The sequence below is a fragment of the Cervus elaphus genome, chromosome 12 (assembly GCF_910594005.1).
Source record: "Cervus elaphus chromosome 12, mCerEla1.1, whole genome shotgun sequence".
Classification (NCBI taxonomy): Eukaryota; Metazoa; Chordata; class Mammalia; order Artiodactyla; family Cervidae; genus Cervus; species Cervus elaphus.
The window spans coordinates 95,129,295-95,144,065 of NC_057826.1; the positions used below are offsets into that span (position 1 = coordinate 95,129,295).

The 14,771-nt window shown below is 38.6% G+C and overlaps 1 protein-coding gene across 12 annotated transcripts in view; it reads left to right on the top strand.

Moving 5' to 3' along the window:
* The window catches only part of LOC122704944 (SH3 domain-binding protein 1-like), a 90,346-nt gene that overhangs the window by 61,028 nt on the left and 14,547 nt on the right, over positions 1-14,771 (top strand). For 10 of the 12 annotated variants that reach the window (XR_006343995.1, XR_006343993.1, XR_006343994.1 and 7 more), the window contains one exon: positions 1,765-2,277. The exons of 1 other annotated variant lie outside the window; for it this stretch is intronic. Coding sequence is in view for 1 of the 11 variants with exons in the window: in XM_043920087.1 (XP_043776022.1) it covers positions 1,765-1,872 (108 nt within the window). In the remaining 10 variants the exon portion in view is untranslated. Of the gene's footprint in view, positions 1-1,764; positions 2,278-3,587; positions 3,639-14,771 lie in introns of those variants that run through there. One more of the 12 variants, XR_006343986.1, reaches the window with a different exon arrangement.

Here is a 14,771-nt window from a genome sequence, read left to right on the forward strand (position 1 = left end):
TATACTAGACACCAGAGATAATAATGAGCATTAGTAAAAACAAAGTTATTTTTAGCAAAAGTTGCTTGCAAGTATTAAGGCCTAGATACTCCTAGTAGGAGACAGGTATGTTTCTTTTTTTCAGTCCTTTGGAGAAATTTGTGCTGTGTGTGCTCATTCGCCTTAGTTGGGTCCGATTCTTTGTGACCCTGTAGATTGTAGCCCTCCAGGTTCCTCCGTCCATGGGATTTACCAGGCAAGAATTCTGGTGTGAGTTGCCATTTCCTTCTCCAGGGGAATCTTCCCGACCCATGGATGGAACCTGCATCTCCTGCATTGCAGGCAGATTCTTTACCCACTGAGCTACCTGGGAAGTTCAATAGGTGAACCACAAGGGCCTTGTCTTGGAGAACTTTAGATGTGTTCTTATCTGAATTTATTCCAATAATTGAACATTTGTAAATCTGATCTGGCATACCACCTTACATTGGTGAACAACATCCGTGTTTAGAAATAAAAAGAGTCTGGCAGCAAGCCAGAAGAAATACTCCGATTGCTTGTCTGCTGAAAAAGTAGTTCATTTTCAGCATCTCCTAAAATGGGAATGTATCTTGTTTAGTCCAGGAAGAGGGGGGCGAAATCATATACACAAAACCCATCACAGCTACTGTGAGAGAACTTGTTTGCTTGGAGACTGCAGGATTGTCATTTGAATGGCTGTACATTTCACTGGTGAGACTCTAATTTAGAGGGAAGAATTATCCAGTCTTCTGCAGTCTCTAAAGTTCTGTGTGATTAACCACTGATTAGCATCAACTCAGAAGAAAGACCTGCTATCAAAATTCATGCTATTAAAACTGGAATTGAAAACCGTAGCAATGAAAATGGCAAGCTTTCTCAGTGTCATGTTACGTGCTTTGAAATCACCAGAGTCCTTTCAGTCTTCGTGGTGTGGGAATGCGGGCTTTTGTTCCGGAGGAGAGCACTTGGTGAGCGAGGGCACAGGCAGTGTTAGCCAAGGACTCGGGCTGGGAGCAGATCCCAGGGCGACATGGATATTAGCTCAGCATTTATGCTACTGGCTCTGTTGGTATTGCTGAGATTTTTATTTCCTCTACTCATAGATTCTGTGGGGAATAGAGGATGGCACACAGAGGGTTTAAGTATTTGAAGAATAATGAGAACTCAACACAGTTTCTGAGAGCCCTGATTTCCCTGAGCATTTTGATTGTGGCAGTAATTATAAATCTCATTTTAGCAGCCTACGCCCAGGAGGTTCTGTGGAAGTAGGGAGAACGATTCTTCAGGGAAGCAGTATTTATACTCCAACTCCTGACATACTTGGGCCCTGCCAAACCACTTTATCTCTCAAATTTAAACTTAGGGCTACTGACTGAATCTTCTGAAAGTTCCAATAAAACCTCGTGCAGTTGGCAAAAATTTTATACATGTTGATACGTAATATTGAAACCATAAACACTAATTTGAAAGGAAAAAAATAATTATAACATTAAGGGGAAACGTGTACAGAGATCCTGTGGGCTGTTGAAGAGCAGTGATATTTTAAAAAAGTAGTTGAGATAGATTTTTTTTATAATATTGTCAACAGTTGCTATTAGGACATTGGGGGGGGGGGGCGGAGAAGGACATTGGGTTGCAAGTGCAGATATCCAGAAGAAAAATGGTTTAAGCAAAAAGCCATTGATTATGGGTTCACCTCCTGCTAGATCCGGGGCCTCCCACATTGCTAGCAGTCACTCCTGCATCTTCTCTCTCGCTCTCCAGGTCTGCTCTGCTTTCCTCTATGTTGGCTTCATTCTCAAGCTAGGCATTCGTTCCATTGTGTTGGGAAGGTGGTTATCACCAACTCCAGGCTTAATTCAACCAGACTAGTAGCCACAAGGAAAGAGAGTGCCTTCTTCCCCGCGATTTCTGGAAAATCAGGAGTGACGTCGACTGGCCTGATGGGGCAGGCGCCATCCCTGACTCATCGCCTGTGAGCTGCGCTTTACATCATCACGCCGGGAGCACAGGCCCAGCCCAGAACTGAGAGAGTGGGTCGGCATCTCAGGAAACAAAACTGTGGGTAATCACAGTCTGGTTCCCAGGAGGCTCTATGGTATGCTGTTAGCAAAAGGAGAGGGAAAGGATGTCGGTCAGGTAAATGCAACAGGTTGCAAGAATTAGAGATAAAGTTCAGTGTACCTCTAATGATAAGATTTCATTGCAAAGATTCATGTGAAAAGAGGGAGGGCAGAAAACAACCTCAGCGGTGTTCATGGAGAAATGTAGTTCCCAATTCGGCTGGAGCTCCAGGGGTCCGACGGCAACCCTGGAACAGAACAGCCTCTCTGGAAACTGCCACGTTCTCGAGTCACATGCAGAGTAGACAGTAGGACTCATCCATTTTGGTGCTTCTGTTCCTTCTGTTCCGTAGCTGCTAATTCACTTCTGCTCTTCATTTTTTTTCTCTCTGTTGACTTCTGTTTATTGCTTTCTTTCAATGCATTTCTTCTCTTCTGTGCTACTAATTTTGTTGTCTATTACATTAATTTCTGCTTTCAACACATTTGCTTCAGTTTTCTTTAGAATTTATCTATGGTTCTCTTTATAGCAAAATTTTCCTTAAATAGCTCATTAATTTTCCATCTTTCTTGTTTTCTAATATATGCAATCAAGGCTATAAATTTCCTCCTAAGTTTTCCATTGGCTGTTTCTCACAAGTTTTGACATGTAGTGCTTTCTGTGTCATTTGAATATTTACAATTTTATTTTTACAATTTTACAATTTTATTGTATGTTTTTTTACAATTTTATTTTACATTTTTTACAATTACAATTTTACAATTTTATTATATTTTATTACTTTTACAATTTTATTATTTTTTTATATTTTACAATTTTATTATAAATTATTTTTTATTATAACTGTTTTCTTTATCCCACAACTTCCAAAAAATTCGTTATGGAGCTATACTATACATAAAGTGTACAATTCTTAACTGAATAACCTAATAAAATGTTTGTATGTATACACCTGTTTAGTCACTGCTTAGATCAAGATATAGAACATTTTTAGCATCCCAAAGAACATCCTTATGCCACTTCTCCATAAATATATCCCTAGAGGTAACTACTGTTGACTTAAATATGATAGATTAGTTTTACCTCTTTTTGAACATCATCTGAATCATATATTCCATTTTCTGACTGCAAGATTTATCCATGTTGTAGCAATGATTGGCTATTCTTTCCTTGCCATTACTGGAAACAAATATACTCATTTGTCTATTCTAGTTGATGCATATTTGGGTTGTTTCTAGTTTGAGGCTATTATGAATAAAACTACTATGGATGTTCTTACAAATGTCTTTTGGTGGACCTATTTACTCATTTCTCTCACTGACTGACACTGACTTGTATATATAGCTAGCAGGAGAATTGCTACGTCATAGGATAGACATATATTTAGTTTTATTAGATACTTCCAAACAGTTTTCCATAGTGGTTTTTACCAGCTTACACTCCCACCAGTAATATGTGAGAGTTCTCATTGTTTCACATCCCATCAATATTTTATACTGTCCATTCTTCATTTTTAATTTTAGCTATTTTAATTGTGTGAATCACAATAAACTATGGAAAATTCTGAAACAGATGGGAATACCAGACCACCTGACCTGCCTCTTGAGAAACCTGTATACAGCTCAGGAAGCAACAGTTAGAACTGGACATGGAACAACAGACTGGTCCCAAATAGCAAAAGGAGTACATCAAGGCTGTATATTGTCACCCTGCTTATTTAACTTATATGCAGAGTACATCATGAGAAACGCTGGGCTGGAAGAAGCACAAGCTGGAATCCAGATTGCTGGGAGAAATATCAATAACCTCAGATATGCAGATGACACCACCCTATGGCAGAAAGTGAAGAAGAACTAAAGAGCCTCTTGATGAAAGTGAAAGAAGAAAGTGAAAAAACTGGCTTAAAGCTCAACAGTTAGAAAACTAAGATCATGGCATCTGGTCCCATCACTTCATGGCAAATAGATATGGAAACAGTGGAAACAGTGGCTGATTTTATTTTTCTGGGCTCCAAAATCACTGCAGATGGTGACTGCAGCCATGAAATTAAAAGATGCTTACTCCTTGGAAGGAAAGTTATGACCAACCTAGACAGCATATTAAAAAGCAGAGACATTACTTTGCCAACAAAGGTCCATCTGGTCAAGGCTATGGTTTTTCCAGTGGTCGTGTATGGATGTGAGAGTTGGACTGTGAAGAAAGCTGAGCACTGAAAAATTGGTGCTTTTGAACTGTGGTGTTGGAGAAGACTCTTGAGAGTCCCTTGGACTGCAAGGAGATCCAGCCAGTCCATCCTAAAGATCAGTCCTGGGTGTTCACTGGAAGGACTGATGCTGAAGCTGAAATTCCAATACTTTGGCCACTTGATGCGGAGAGCTGACTCATTTGAAAAGACCCTGATGCTGGGAAAGATTGAGGGCAGGAGGAGAAGGGGACGACAGAGGATGAGATGGTTAGATGGCATCACTGACACAATGGACATGGGTCTGGGTGGACTCTGGGAGGTGGTGATGGACAGGGAGGCCTGACATGCTGTGGTTCATGGGGTCACAAAGAGTCAGACACGACTGAGTAACTGAACTGAAGTGAATTTTAATTGTACAATATCTCAAAGTCTTTTTAGTCTGCATATCCCTGCTAATTATAATGTTGAACACCTTTTTATATATTTGTTGACCATTTACATATCTTCTTTTATGAACTATTTATTCAGAACTTTTGCCTATTTCTATAGTGGGTTATTTGTCTTCCTATCATTGAGTTGTAGGAATTCTTCATACAGTCTGATTATGAATCCTTTATCTGTTACATGTACTGTGAAATTTCTCCTCCCAGTCTTTTCATTCTTTAAATGATACTTTTTGATGAATTTGTTTATAACTCTTTGAAATATATTTCTTTTCTTTCAATGATAGTGCTTACTGTGTTCTGTTTAGGAAATCTTTGCCCACTCCAAAGTCATCAAGATCTTTTCTTCTAAAAGCTTCATTGTTTTGCCTTTCATGTTGAAGTTTATTACCCATTTCATTTTAATTTTTGTGTATTGTTTTATATAGGAATCAAAGTTCATTTTCTTTTCCATATGGTTAGCTAGCTGATCCAACACCACTTACTGAAAAGAATATTGAAAAGATAACCTCCTCCCACCACCAAAGAATTGCAGTGGTATTTTTCTGTGAGTCTGTTCCAGACTCTTATTTTGTTTCCATTATTTTAATTGACTACCCATGTGCCTAAAGCACATTGTCTTATTTAATATGCTATGTGGTAAGTGTTGAAATCTTTTAGTCTAAATCGTCAAATTTTTCTTTTGCAAGATTGATTTGGTCGTTCTAGATTCTTTGCATTACCATATTAATTTTTAAATCAGCTTGTCAATTTCCACAAACAAAAATCTGTTGGGATTTGACTGAGATTGTGTGGAATCTATAGATCAATTTGGCTAGAACTGACATTTAGTCAATATTCAGTCTTCTATTTCATGAAAGTGGCATATCTGTCTACTTATTTAGGCCTGCTTTAAATTACTCATTGATGTTTTATTTCCACCTATTAAAAATAATATTTAAAAGATTTTGTATTCAGATCTTCATTGTTAATATTATATAGAAATACAATTGATTTTTGCATATATTGACCTTACATCCAGTAACCTTACTAAATCCACATATGAATTTAAATAAGTTTTTGGTGTAGTGGGGGATAGTTTGGATTTTCTCCATACACACTCATGTTATATGCAAAATAGTGACAATTTTATTACTTCCTTTCAAAACTCTCTGCCTTTTATTTCTTCTTGCCTTATGGCACCCATGAATATTTTGTAGTGTACATCAAGAAATTCCAAAATATATAAGGGTTTCTTCTCTCTTTTTATTATTACTGTCTTTGCTGCACTCTTTTTGGGGAAAAAAATTGTATGATATTTGTTCTTAGGAATTTATTAAGCCCTGCTTTGTGGCCTAGTATATGATGAATTTTTGCACATGCTACATGTGACTTGTCCCCAGATTCATGCGATCTAACTGTGGAGGAAGATGCACCACGTACTGGCTGTTTATCCAAGGCATGTGCCGTATCCCGTACGAGAGTGTCCTGACCTTGAGGGCGCTTTGGCCAAAACTGTGTCTTCAGTAAGCTTTTCTGCTTTGCTAGCAATGCAGTGGCTAAATTGGAGATGGGGCACACAGCAAAATCAGTGAATTACAGCACTGTGAATTCATCAGCATACCTTCTTTGCTGTAAAGTGTGTCTCCACACTAGGACTCAGTGGCCAGGGTCCACTAGTTTTTCCATAAGTCTCCCTATTTTAACGTAACAGACTTCATGGTTTTGACAGTTTAACTGGTGCTGCAACTGATATAGTCAGACTCTAAGCTTGGTCCTCAGACACATCTTTTTCAACTGTAGGAAATAAGATACTCTTTAAAGCTGCTATCAAGATTTCTGACATAACCTGAGTTCTGATTAAGTTAGTTCACGTCTCTTTTTCCTTCCTTCTGCCCTCTAGGCAGATCAGAATAACCTAGAGGACATAATCCCTCAAATAATCCCTCAAATCATCATTGTTGTCACAGAAATCAAGTTCTGCAGCTACTTGATCCCCCAGTACTTTGCCCTTCCATGTCATCATCAGGGATAGTTTGAGTAATCATGATGCTATTGTTTGTCCAGGATTACCCATAGCCCCATTTCTCCTGTACTCTTTAAATATTGCAGACAGTTCTAATCTGATGCCATTTTGAAGATTCTGATTTGTTTTCTGGGTTATACTACCAATTACCATGCCAATTAGAGTCTCAACAGGAAATAGACAACACATTGAAACTGGATAATTTTGAAAAAGTTTTACAAAAGGACAATTTATAAAAGCTCAGGCAGAGTAAGGCAAACCACAAATAGTGCAATATTCTGGTACTATGAACAGTAGCATTCATGAAGAGGCAAGGAGAGGGGGCAGTCACCAGAATCTAGTTTAGAGAATTACCTGTTAGGTAAATAAGGACACTTTGAGCAAGAGATGCCACCCATGGCAGCTCTGAAGGGAGGTTTACATTGTTGAGTCGCCCGACTCCTTTGCAACCCAATGGACTGTAGCCTGCCAGGCTCCTCTGTCCTTGGAATTGTCCAGGCAAGAACACTGGAGTGGGTTGCCATTTCCTTCTCTAAGGGATCTGCCTGACCCAGGGATCAAAACTCCATCTCCTGCATCTCCTGCATTGGCAGGTGGATTCAGACACTCAGTGCTTAAAACTGATGCTCAGGATGCATTCTTCCTGGGCCCAAGAAGAACCAAGCCAACTGGTCTTGAGAATACAAGCACATGCTTTTTACAGCAGAAGAGATACAAACAGTGAGTAAGTATGAAAAGATGGTCAACCTCACCATTGATCAAAGAGACATAAATGGAATGACAATTTGCCTTTTATAAGTAGAGCTAGCAAAGAGTAAAATGATGCAACTGACAAGGGCTTAATTTTCAAAATATATAAATAGCTCATACAACTCTATAACAACAATAGCAAAAAACTCAAGCAACCCAATTAAAAAAAAATGGACAGAATACCTAAACAGGCCTTCTTCAAAGGAGACATATAGATGGCCAACAGGTACATAAAAAGAGGCTCAACATTGCTAATTAATAGAGAAATGCAAATCAAAACTTCAATGAGGTATCACCTTATACAGGTCAGAATGGCCATAATCAAAAAATCTGCAAATAATAAATGCTGGAGAGGGTATGGAGAAAAGGGAACGCTCCTATGCTGTTTGTGGAAATGTAAATTTGTGCAGCTACTGTGGAAAACAGTCTGGAAATTCCTTTAATCCTTTAAAAAAGTTACCATTGATCTGGCAATCCTACTCCTGGGCATATTCCCAGAAGAGATGAAAACTCTAATTTAAAAAGATATATGCATTTCAGTATCCATAGCAGCACTATTTACAATAATCAAGACATGGAAGCAACCCAAATGTCCATCAACAGATGAATGGATAAAGAAGATATGGGACATACATACAACGGAATATTACTCAGCCACAAAAAGAATGAAATAATGCCATTTGTATGTAGCAACATGGATGGACCTAGAGATTATCATACTAAGTGAAGTAAATCAGAAAGAGAAAGATAAATATTATATAATACCAACTTATATGTGGGATCTAAAAAATAATATAAATGAACTTATTTACAAAACAGAAATAAATTCACAAAGGAAAAAAAATTAAGTTTACCAAAGAGGAAGCAGGGAGGGGTAAATTAGGAGTATGGGTTAACAGGTATATACTACTATATGTAAAATATATAATATAACTAACAAGGTCCAACTATATAGCATAGGGAATTATACTCAATATATTGTAATAATCTAGAATGGAGAAGAATCTGAAAAAGTATACATGCTCAGTTGCTTCAGTCACATGTGACTCCTGGCAACCCTGTGGACTGTAGCCCGCCAGGCTCCACCGTCCATGGGATTTTCCAGGCAAGAGTACTGGAGTGGGTTGCCATTGCCTTCTCCAGTATCCATTTCTACAGATGAGTAAATCAGAGATTGTTGAAGTTAAGTGAACATCTCAAATCGTACATTTCACCTGGATGAGTGGTTTGAGGGCCTGATGGACAAGTACAGGCAGCGCTGTCAGTCAGACTTCATCTCGTCAGCCTATGGGGCTATTTGGTGCTTACAATCACTTTAAATGTCCAAACTGTTGCCTGCATCAGTTAACAGTTGTTCTCAAAGTCTGCCCCCATCCCAGATAAGAAGCATCAGCGTCCCCTGATAACTTGTTAGAAATGCAAGATCAGACCAGATAAAGTTCTGCAATCTGCTTTTTTTGATATAAAGATTTTATTTTGGGAAATTATCCTTTAACCTATTAGCTTAAGGCATTTCTTTTTGAAAAAAGATAGAAAGTTTAATAAATTAAGCCAATTAAGAGATGTCCAGGCCTACCATACAGCAATGGACTTTTATTGTTTAATCAATTGAAAAATAATTAATTTTTAAATAATCATTTTAGCATTAACCATCTTTTCAGATTTTCAGTATCTTCTTTTATTTTTTTTCCTTTATGGTTTATTATAGGATATTGAATGCAGATCCCTGTGTTATACAGTCAAACCTTGTTATTTATCCATCCTACATAAAATAGCTTGCATCTTCTACCCCAAGCTCCCCGTCCATCCCTCCTCCACCGTCCTCCACTTGGCGCCTCCAGGTCTGCTCTTTGTGTCTGTGAGCCTGTTTCTGCTTGCTGGGTGAGTTCACTTGTGTCATGTTTTGGGCGCTGTCTGTGTCTTATCAAGCCCACCGTTGATTCTGTGCACGCTCAACTTTGCCACAGCACTGCTCCCGTGCACCGTGCAACTTCTCACCAGCTGAGCTGTCGCCTTACCAAGAAGCTGCTGAGTTGGTTCCCTCACCTGTTTACACCAGCTGTATTCATCACTCTAGTTCCGTATTTTAATTTATTACACTTACCAATGAATGATGTGAGCAAAAAGAAAGAGAATTATTTCAATGAAAGTGAAACGGAATCTTTCAGAAAGATTCAATGAACACAAGTCACTAAAAAATATTCTTGAAAGCAGGAAAAAAGAAATACCTAATGTTTTATACTTAGTATGTTTCATTTCAGTAAGCTTGTTCATTGCCTGACATTATTCCTAGAGGAAAAAGTGTTCAGTGCCAGGCATCTTTGTAAGCATATTAAAAACAAATGTTTGCAATTGTATGATAATGACACTGTTGTTTAAATCTAAACTTTAAGCAACTGCATATAGAGATAGTTTACCAATTAGCAACAAAGGCCCTGAAACAGAAAGACATGAGATTCCAGTAGTGGACAGGAACAGTCAGACTGTCATAAAAAAATAATAATAATTTAAATGAAAGAAGAGGACAATTTGGACAATGTATTAGAGAAAAGACATTCAGACCAGAGTAGAATAGAGACTATTTTTTGGCTGTTCTTAGCCAATGGCATTTTAAAGCAATTCTTTATTGAAAAAGAAATTGGAAATTAATATTAGGAATAGTGTATACCATTTGTTTATTACACGTAATTATGGTTAAACTAGTTCTTACCTCATAGTGTAGATTCAGTCATTTCTCACAAATCCTGTTGGTACTTTAGTGAAATCTGGACTTGAATAACCCCCTAGCCCCCCACCTCACTCTTCTCTGGAGCATCATGGAATATAGCCAGTCACAGGCCTCCTGCCTGAAATGGCCAGGACTCGGTGCCCAGGGTGGGCAGTATCGCATCAGCAGTCCCTCTTAACTGAATACTTTGTTTATTCCCGTTTTATCGAGATACAGTTGACATACAGCACTGTATAATGAATGGTATTTTAACAGGCTGATTTCTGTCTAGGACTGTAACACACTCTAGAAATCATCTAAGTGTAGCAAAGGTTTCCTTCTGCACCCCTTCCCATGTGTGCCCTCCTAACCTCATTAAGAAAAGAAAACAGGGCTTCCCTGGTGCTGTAGTAGTTAAGAACCTGCCTGCCAGTGCGGGGGACACAGGATTGATCCCTGGCCCAGGAAGATCCAGCGTGCCTCTGAGCAACTGAGGCCATGTGCCGCGATTACTGAGCGCGCGCTCTGGAGCCCGCGAGCCACAGCTATGAGCCCGCACACCCTCCTGAAGCCCGCCTGCCACGCGCCGCCACCACGATGAGAAGGCCACGCGCCGCCGCGGAGAACAGCACCCGCCTGCCACACCTCGGGAAAGCCCTTAACGCAGCAACGCAGACCCAGCACAGCTGAAAATAAACGTCTTCAAAAAAAGAGAGAAAGAACACAGATGTGAAGACACGCCTCCTAAAGGAAGAGGGCTGGGACTCTGAACCGCTCAGGGCATTCCAGTCTGTGCGCTGGAGAAGGGCTTTGTGACTGAGGCGCAGAGGCGTCTGGGAAACGTGGCTAAGACACAGCTCAGAGGATCCGCGGCCTGGGACTGGGTGCCGGGGCCTTTCTCTTACCCCTGCAACCAAGGTCTCTGCTTGGGGAAAAGGGGAAGTAAGCGTGGGATTCAGGTGACATGGGCTGAGGCAGAGTCTGATGGAAGGGCAGGGTGAGACAGGGGAGGAAAAGAAGGTAACTGATAATAGGTCAGAGAGAGAGTGTTCATGCAGCTGGATGAGGGGTGTGTGTGTGTGTGTGTGTGTGTGTGTGTGTGTGTAAGTCAGTAAGAGTCACGTGTGTGTGTGTGTAAGTCAGTAAGAGTCACGTGTCCGCTTGCCCCAAGGACAGACTTTAGAGTAATTTGGTTTCAGTGTAATCAGACCACATCCATTTTGCTTACCTTTGTTTACCTTCTTGTTTATCTTGTTTACTTTTTGCAAAAACATTTTTAAAAGATTTAAAGGATTAAGAATTCAGAATCTGGTGTTGGACAGGCAAGGCTTCAATAAAATGGCTTTGCCACTAATTAGCTGTGTAAGCTTAGTTAAACCTCTCTAAACCTCTCTTCATTTAAAGTCAGTCATGGTAACTCCCATGTAATAGGACTGTCCTAAGAAACAAGATACCATGTGTAAAGTAATTAATAGTGTTTTATGCACAGTAAGTGCTCTAAATGGCAGCTCCACTGACTGATTTTATGTATGGTATATTAAGAGCTGATTTGCATCAGCTCCTTTTTAAAAAGGTTACTGTCTTGACTGCAGTTAAAGCTACCATTAGTTATGGTTTTCACGAGGTTTCATACTTTCTCCCTGTGTCCTGTTTCCCTGTGATTTTTACCCATCTGGAGAGTTGACATGGATGCTGTGAACATACTCTATATGAATCAATCTCATAAAACCTGTAGTCCAAATAGAAAAGAGTTACATTTCTTGTTTTCAGAACAACTTGGTTATGTTATGTAAATATAAATTTTTGAGTAGATGTGCAGTACACATAGGCACATGCATATATAAATTGTAAATATAATTACTTTAAAATTAATTTATCAAAGATATGCAAGAAAATAATCTTCATTATTCTGTTATCTCCTTTCTCTTTTCACTTCTTCCTCTAAAAAAAATAGCACTACCCAGTTAAATTCCCCACATTCCAGTGACATTTGGTTATTTCTTAAAAAATCATCTCCTTTCTTAAATCTAAATTTTTTCTATGCCAATAAATTTTTAAAAAATAGGGTGGTCACGAAGAAGGAGCCCCTGAGTCTTTTGCACTTTGAAGCATTCATTCTTCAGGCTACAATTTTGAGGGTAGGAGGACCGCATTGAGGTGTGGCACATGAGTTTAATCTAGTCTGTCACTTCATGGCAGCCTTTCATCCATATCCTTTGGTTTGCATCTCATACCCGAACTTCACTTGCCATACCACCTTCTCCAAAGAGTCATGGTTCTCTGTTGCAGCTCCTTGCCACATTTTGTAACAGGACCTCACACTGTGACCCCAATTATCCTAAAATTTTGGTTTCTGCCCCCTGAGCTAGTCTACCTGCTGTAGTATTTATTCTTGCATTTTGTCCTTGGAAACATAGTTTCTTTTATAAGTAAGTATAAAGTGGGCTTTATACTTATTCATAAAAGTGTAAATTATACTTTTTATTTATTTATAAAAGTATACATTATACTTTTATTTATAAAAGTATACCTGTAAAAACCATTATTATGTGTGGGCTTAGGAAAAACATAATATTATATAATAGTACATACAGATAATATAGACCACAGTGACATAAAAATAATATATTATCTTTTATTCCTGTGTAGTATGAAAGCTCATGTGAGATTATTACCTAGACCCTAACCTTTTCTCTTTCATCTTCGCCTTTGACTCACTACCTTATTCTTTTTTTTTCCCTTGTCCTGTCTCTGAAGTGAATCTTCAAACCAAGTATATACATATGTATACCACAGGCTAATTCAGAAAGTGCATCCCTACATGTTTTAAAAGACATTTAAAAACTTATTATTGGGAACCCTCCCACACTGTTGATGGGAATGTAAATTGGTATGGCCACTATGAAGAACAGTATGGATGATCCTTAAATTAAAAACAGAGCTACCATATGACCCTGCAATCCCACTCCTGGACGTGTATTTGGAGAAAGAAAAGCATGATCCAAAAGGATACAGGCATGCCAATGTTCATTGCACGCTGTTTACAATAGCCAAGGTGTGGAAGCAGCCTAAATGTCCATCAACAGAGAGTAGATAGAGAAGATTTGGTGTATATATATACACACAATGGAATATTGTATATCTATATACAATTGTATATACTGTATATATTGTATGTACAATATATTGTATATCTATATACAATGGGATATTAGTCATTAAAAAGAATAAAATAATGCCTTTTGCAACAACATAGATGGACCCAGAGATTATCATACTGAGTGAAGTAAGTGAGACAGAGAAGGAGAAATATTGTATAACATCCCTTATATGTGGAATCTAAAAAGAAATGATACAAATGAATTTACTTACCAAACGAAGAGACTCACAGACTCAGAAAACGAACTTATGATTACTGGGGGGAAGGGATAGTTAGGGACTTTGGGAAGATCATGTACACACTGTTATATTTAAAATGGATGACGAACAAGGATCTATTGTATAGCACATGGGACTCTGCCCACTGTTCTGTACCAGCCTGGATAGGAGGAGCGTATGGTGAAGAATGGATACAGGTATATGCATGGCTGAGTCTCATCGCTGTTCACCTAAACTACCACAACATTATTAATCAGCTATAACCCAATACTAAAAGTTTAAAGTTTAAAGTCTAGAAAAAATTAAAACTAAAAAAAAAAACTTATTATGGTTTAACATTAGGAAAGCTCAGTGATTTCACCAACCCTCAAGATTAACTATCTCATCACATGTAACCAGTGAGTGAGGAACCAAGAATGGGTTAATTTTCAGCACAAATAAAATCACAAGTCTTAAAACTAAAGTTTACCCTATTCACCATCTGATTTAAGTAAATACCTAAAATATGAAATATAAGCACTCAGTATTATATCTAATGTTTGTCAAATTACTGGTGGATGTTTTTTCTTCTTGCCTAACCAGTTGTATGGTAAGAAATTTATATATTGGGCAGATAGCCAGTGCCTGCCATCTGGGCATGTCCAACAAACCTTTTCTTTATTTCTTCATAAAGGTCAGTGTACAGTTGTCTAATCATATTTATTTTCTGAAGGTGGTTATCTGGTATATATTATGTAATTCCTGGGTGCCTTTTCTTAATGGGGATCAGACTCTATGTGACACAAGTCATAGAAATTTAATAAACTATCATTCGTGGTGGTGATGGTTATTTAGTTGCTAAGTCCGACTCTTGTGACCCCTGGACTGTAAATTGTCAGGCTCCTCTGTCCATGAGATTTTCCAGGCAAGCATACTGGAGTGGATTGCCATTTCCTTCTCCAGGGGCTCTTCCTGACCCAGGAATCAAACCCCGGTCTCCTGCACTGCAGGCAGATTCTTTACTGACTGAGCTATGAGGGAAGCCCAAAAGCTAAAGGTAACAAAATGAGCCACTGATTATCAGAGTTTTTTTAACTTATGTGTGTCATATTTTAAAGTGGATTGAAGATGGGCAATTATTAGATGAAATTCTGAGCACATGTTGTCACACTATCTGATGAGCTATAGTCTCTGATGGGATGGCCTATCATCATTTTGTCAGGACTTTACAGACAAGTCCAAGAACTTATGTGTAATCAG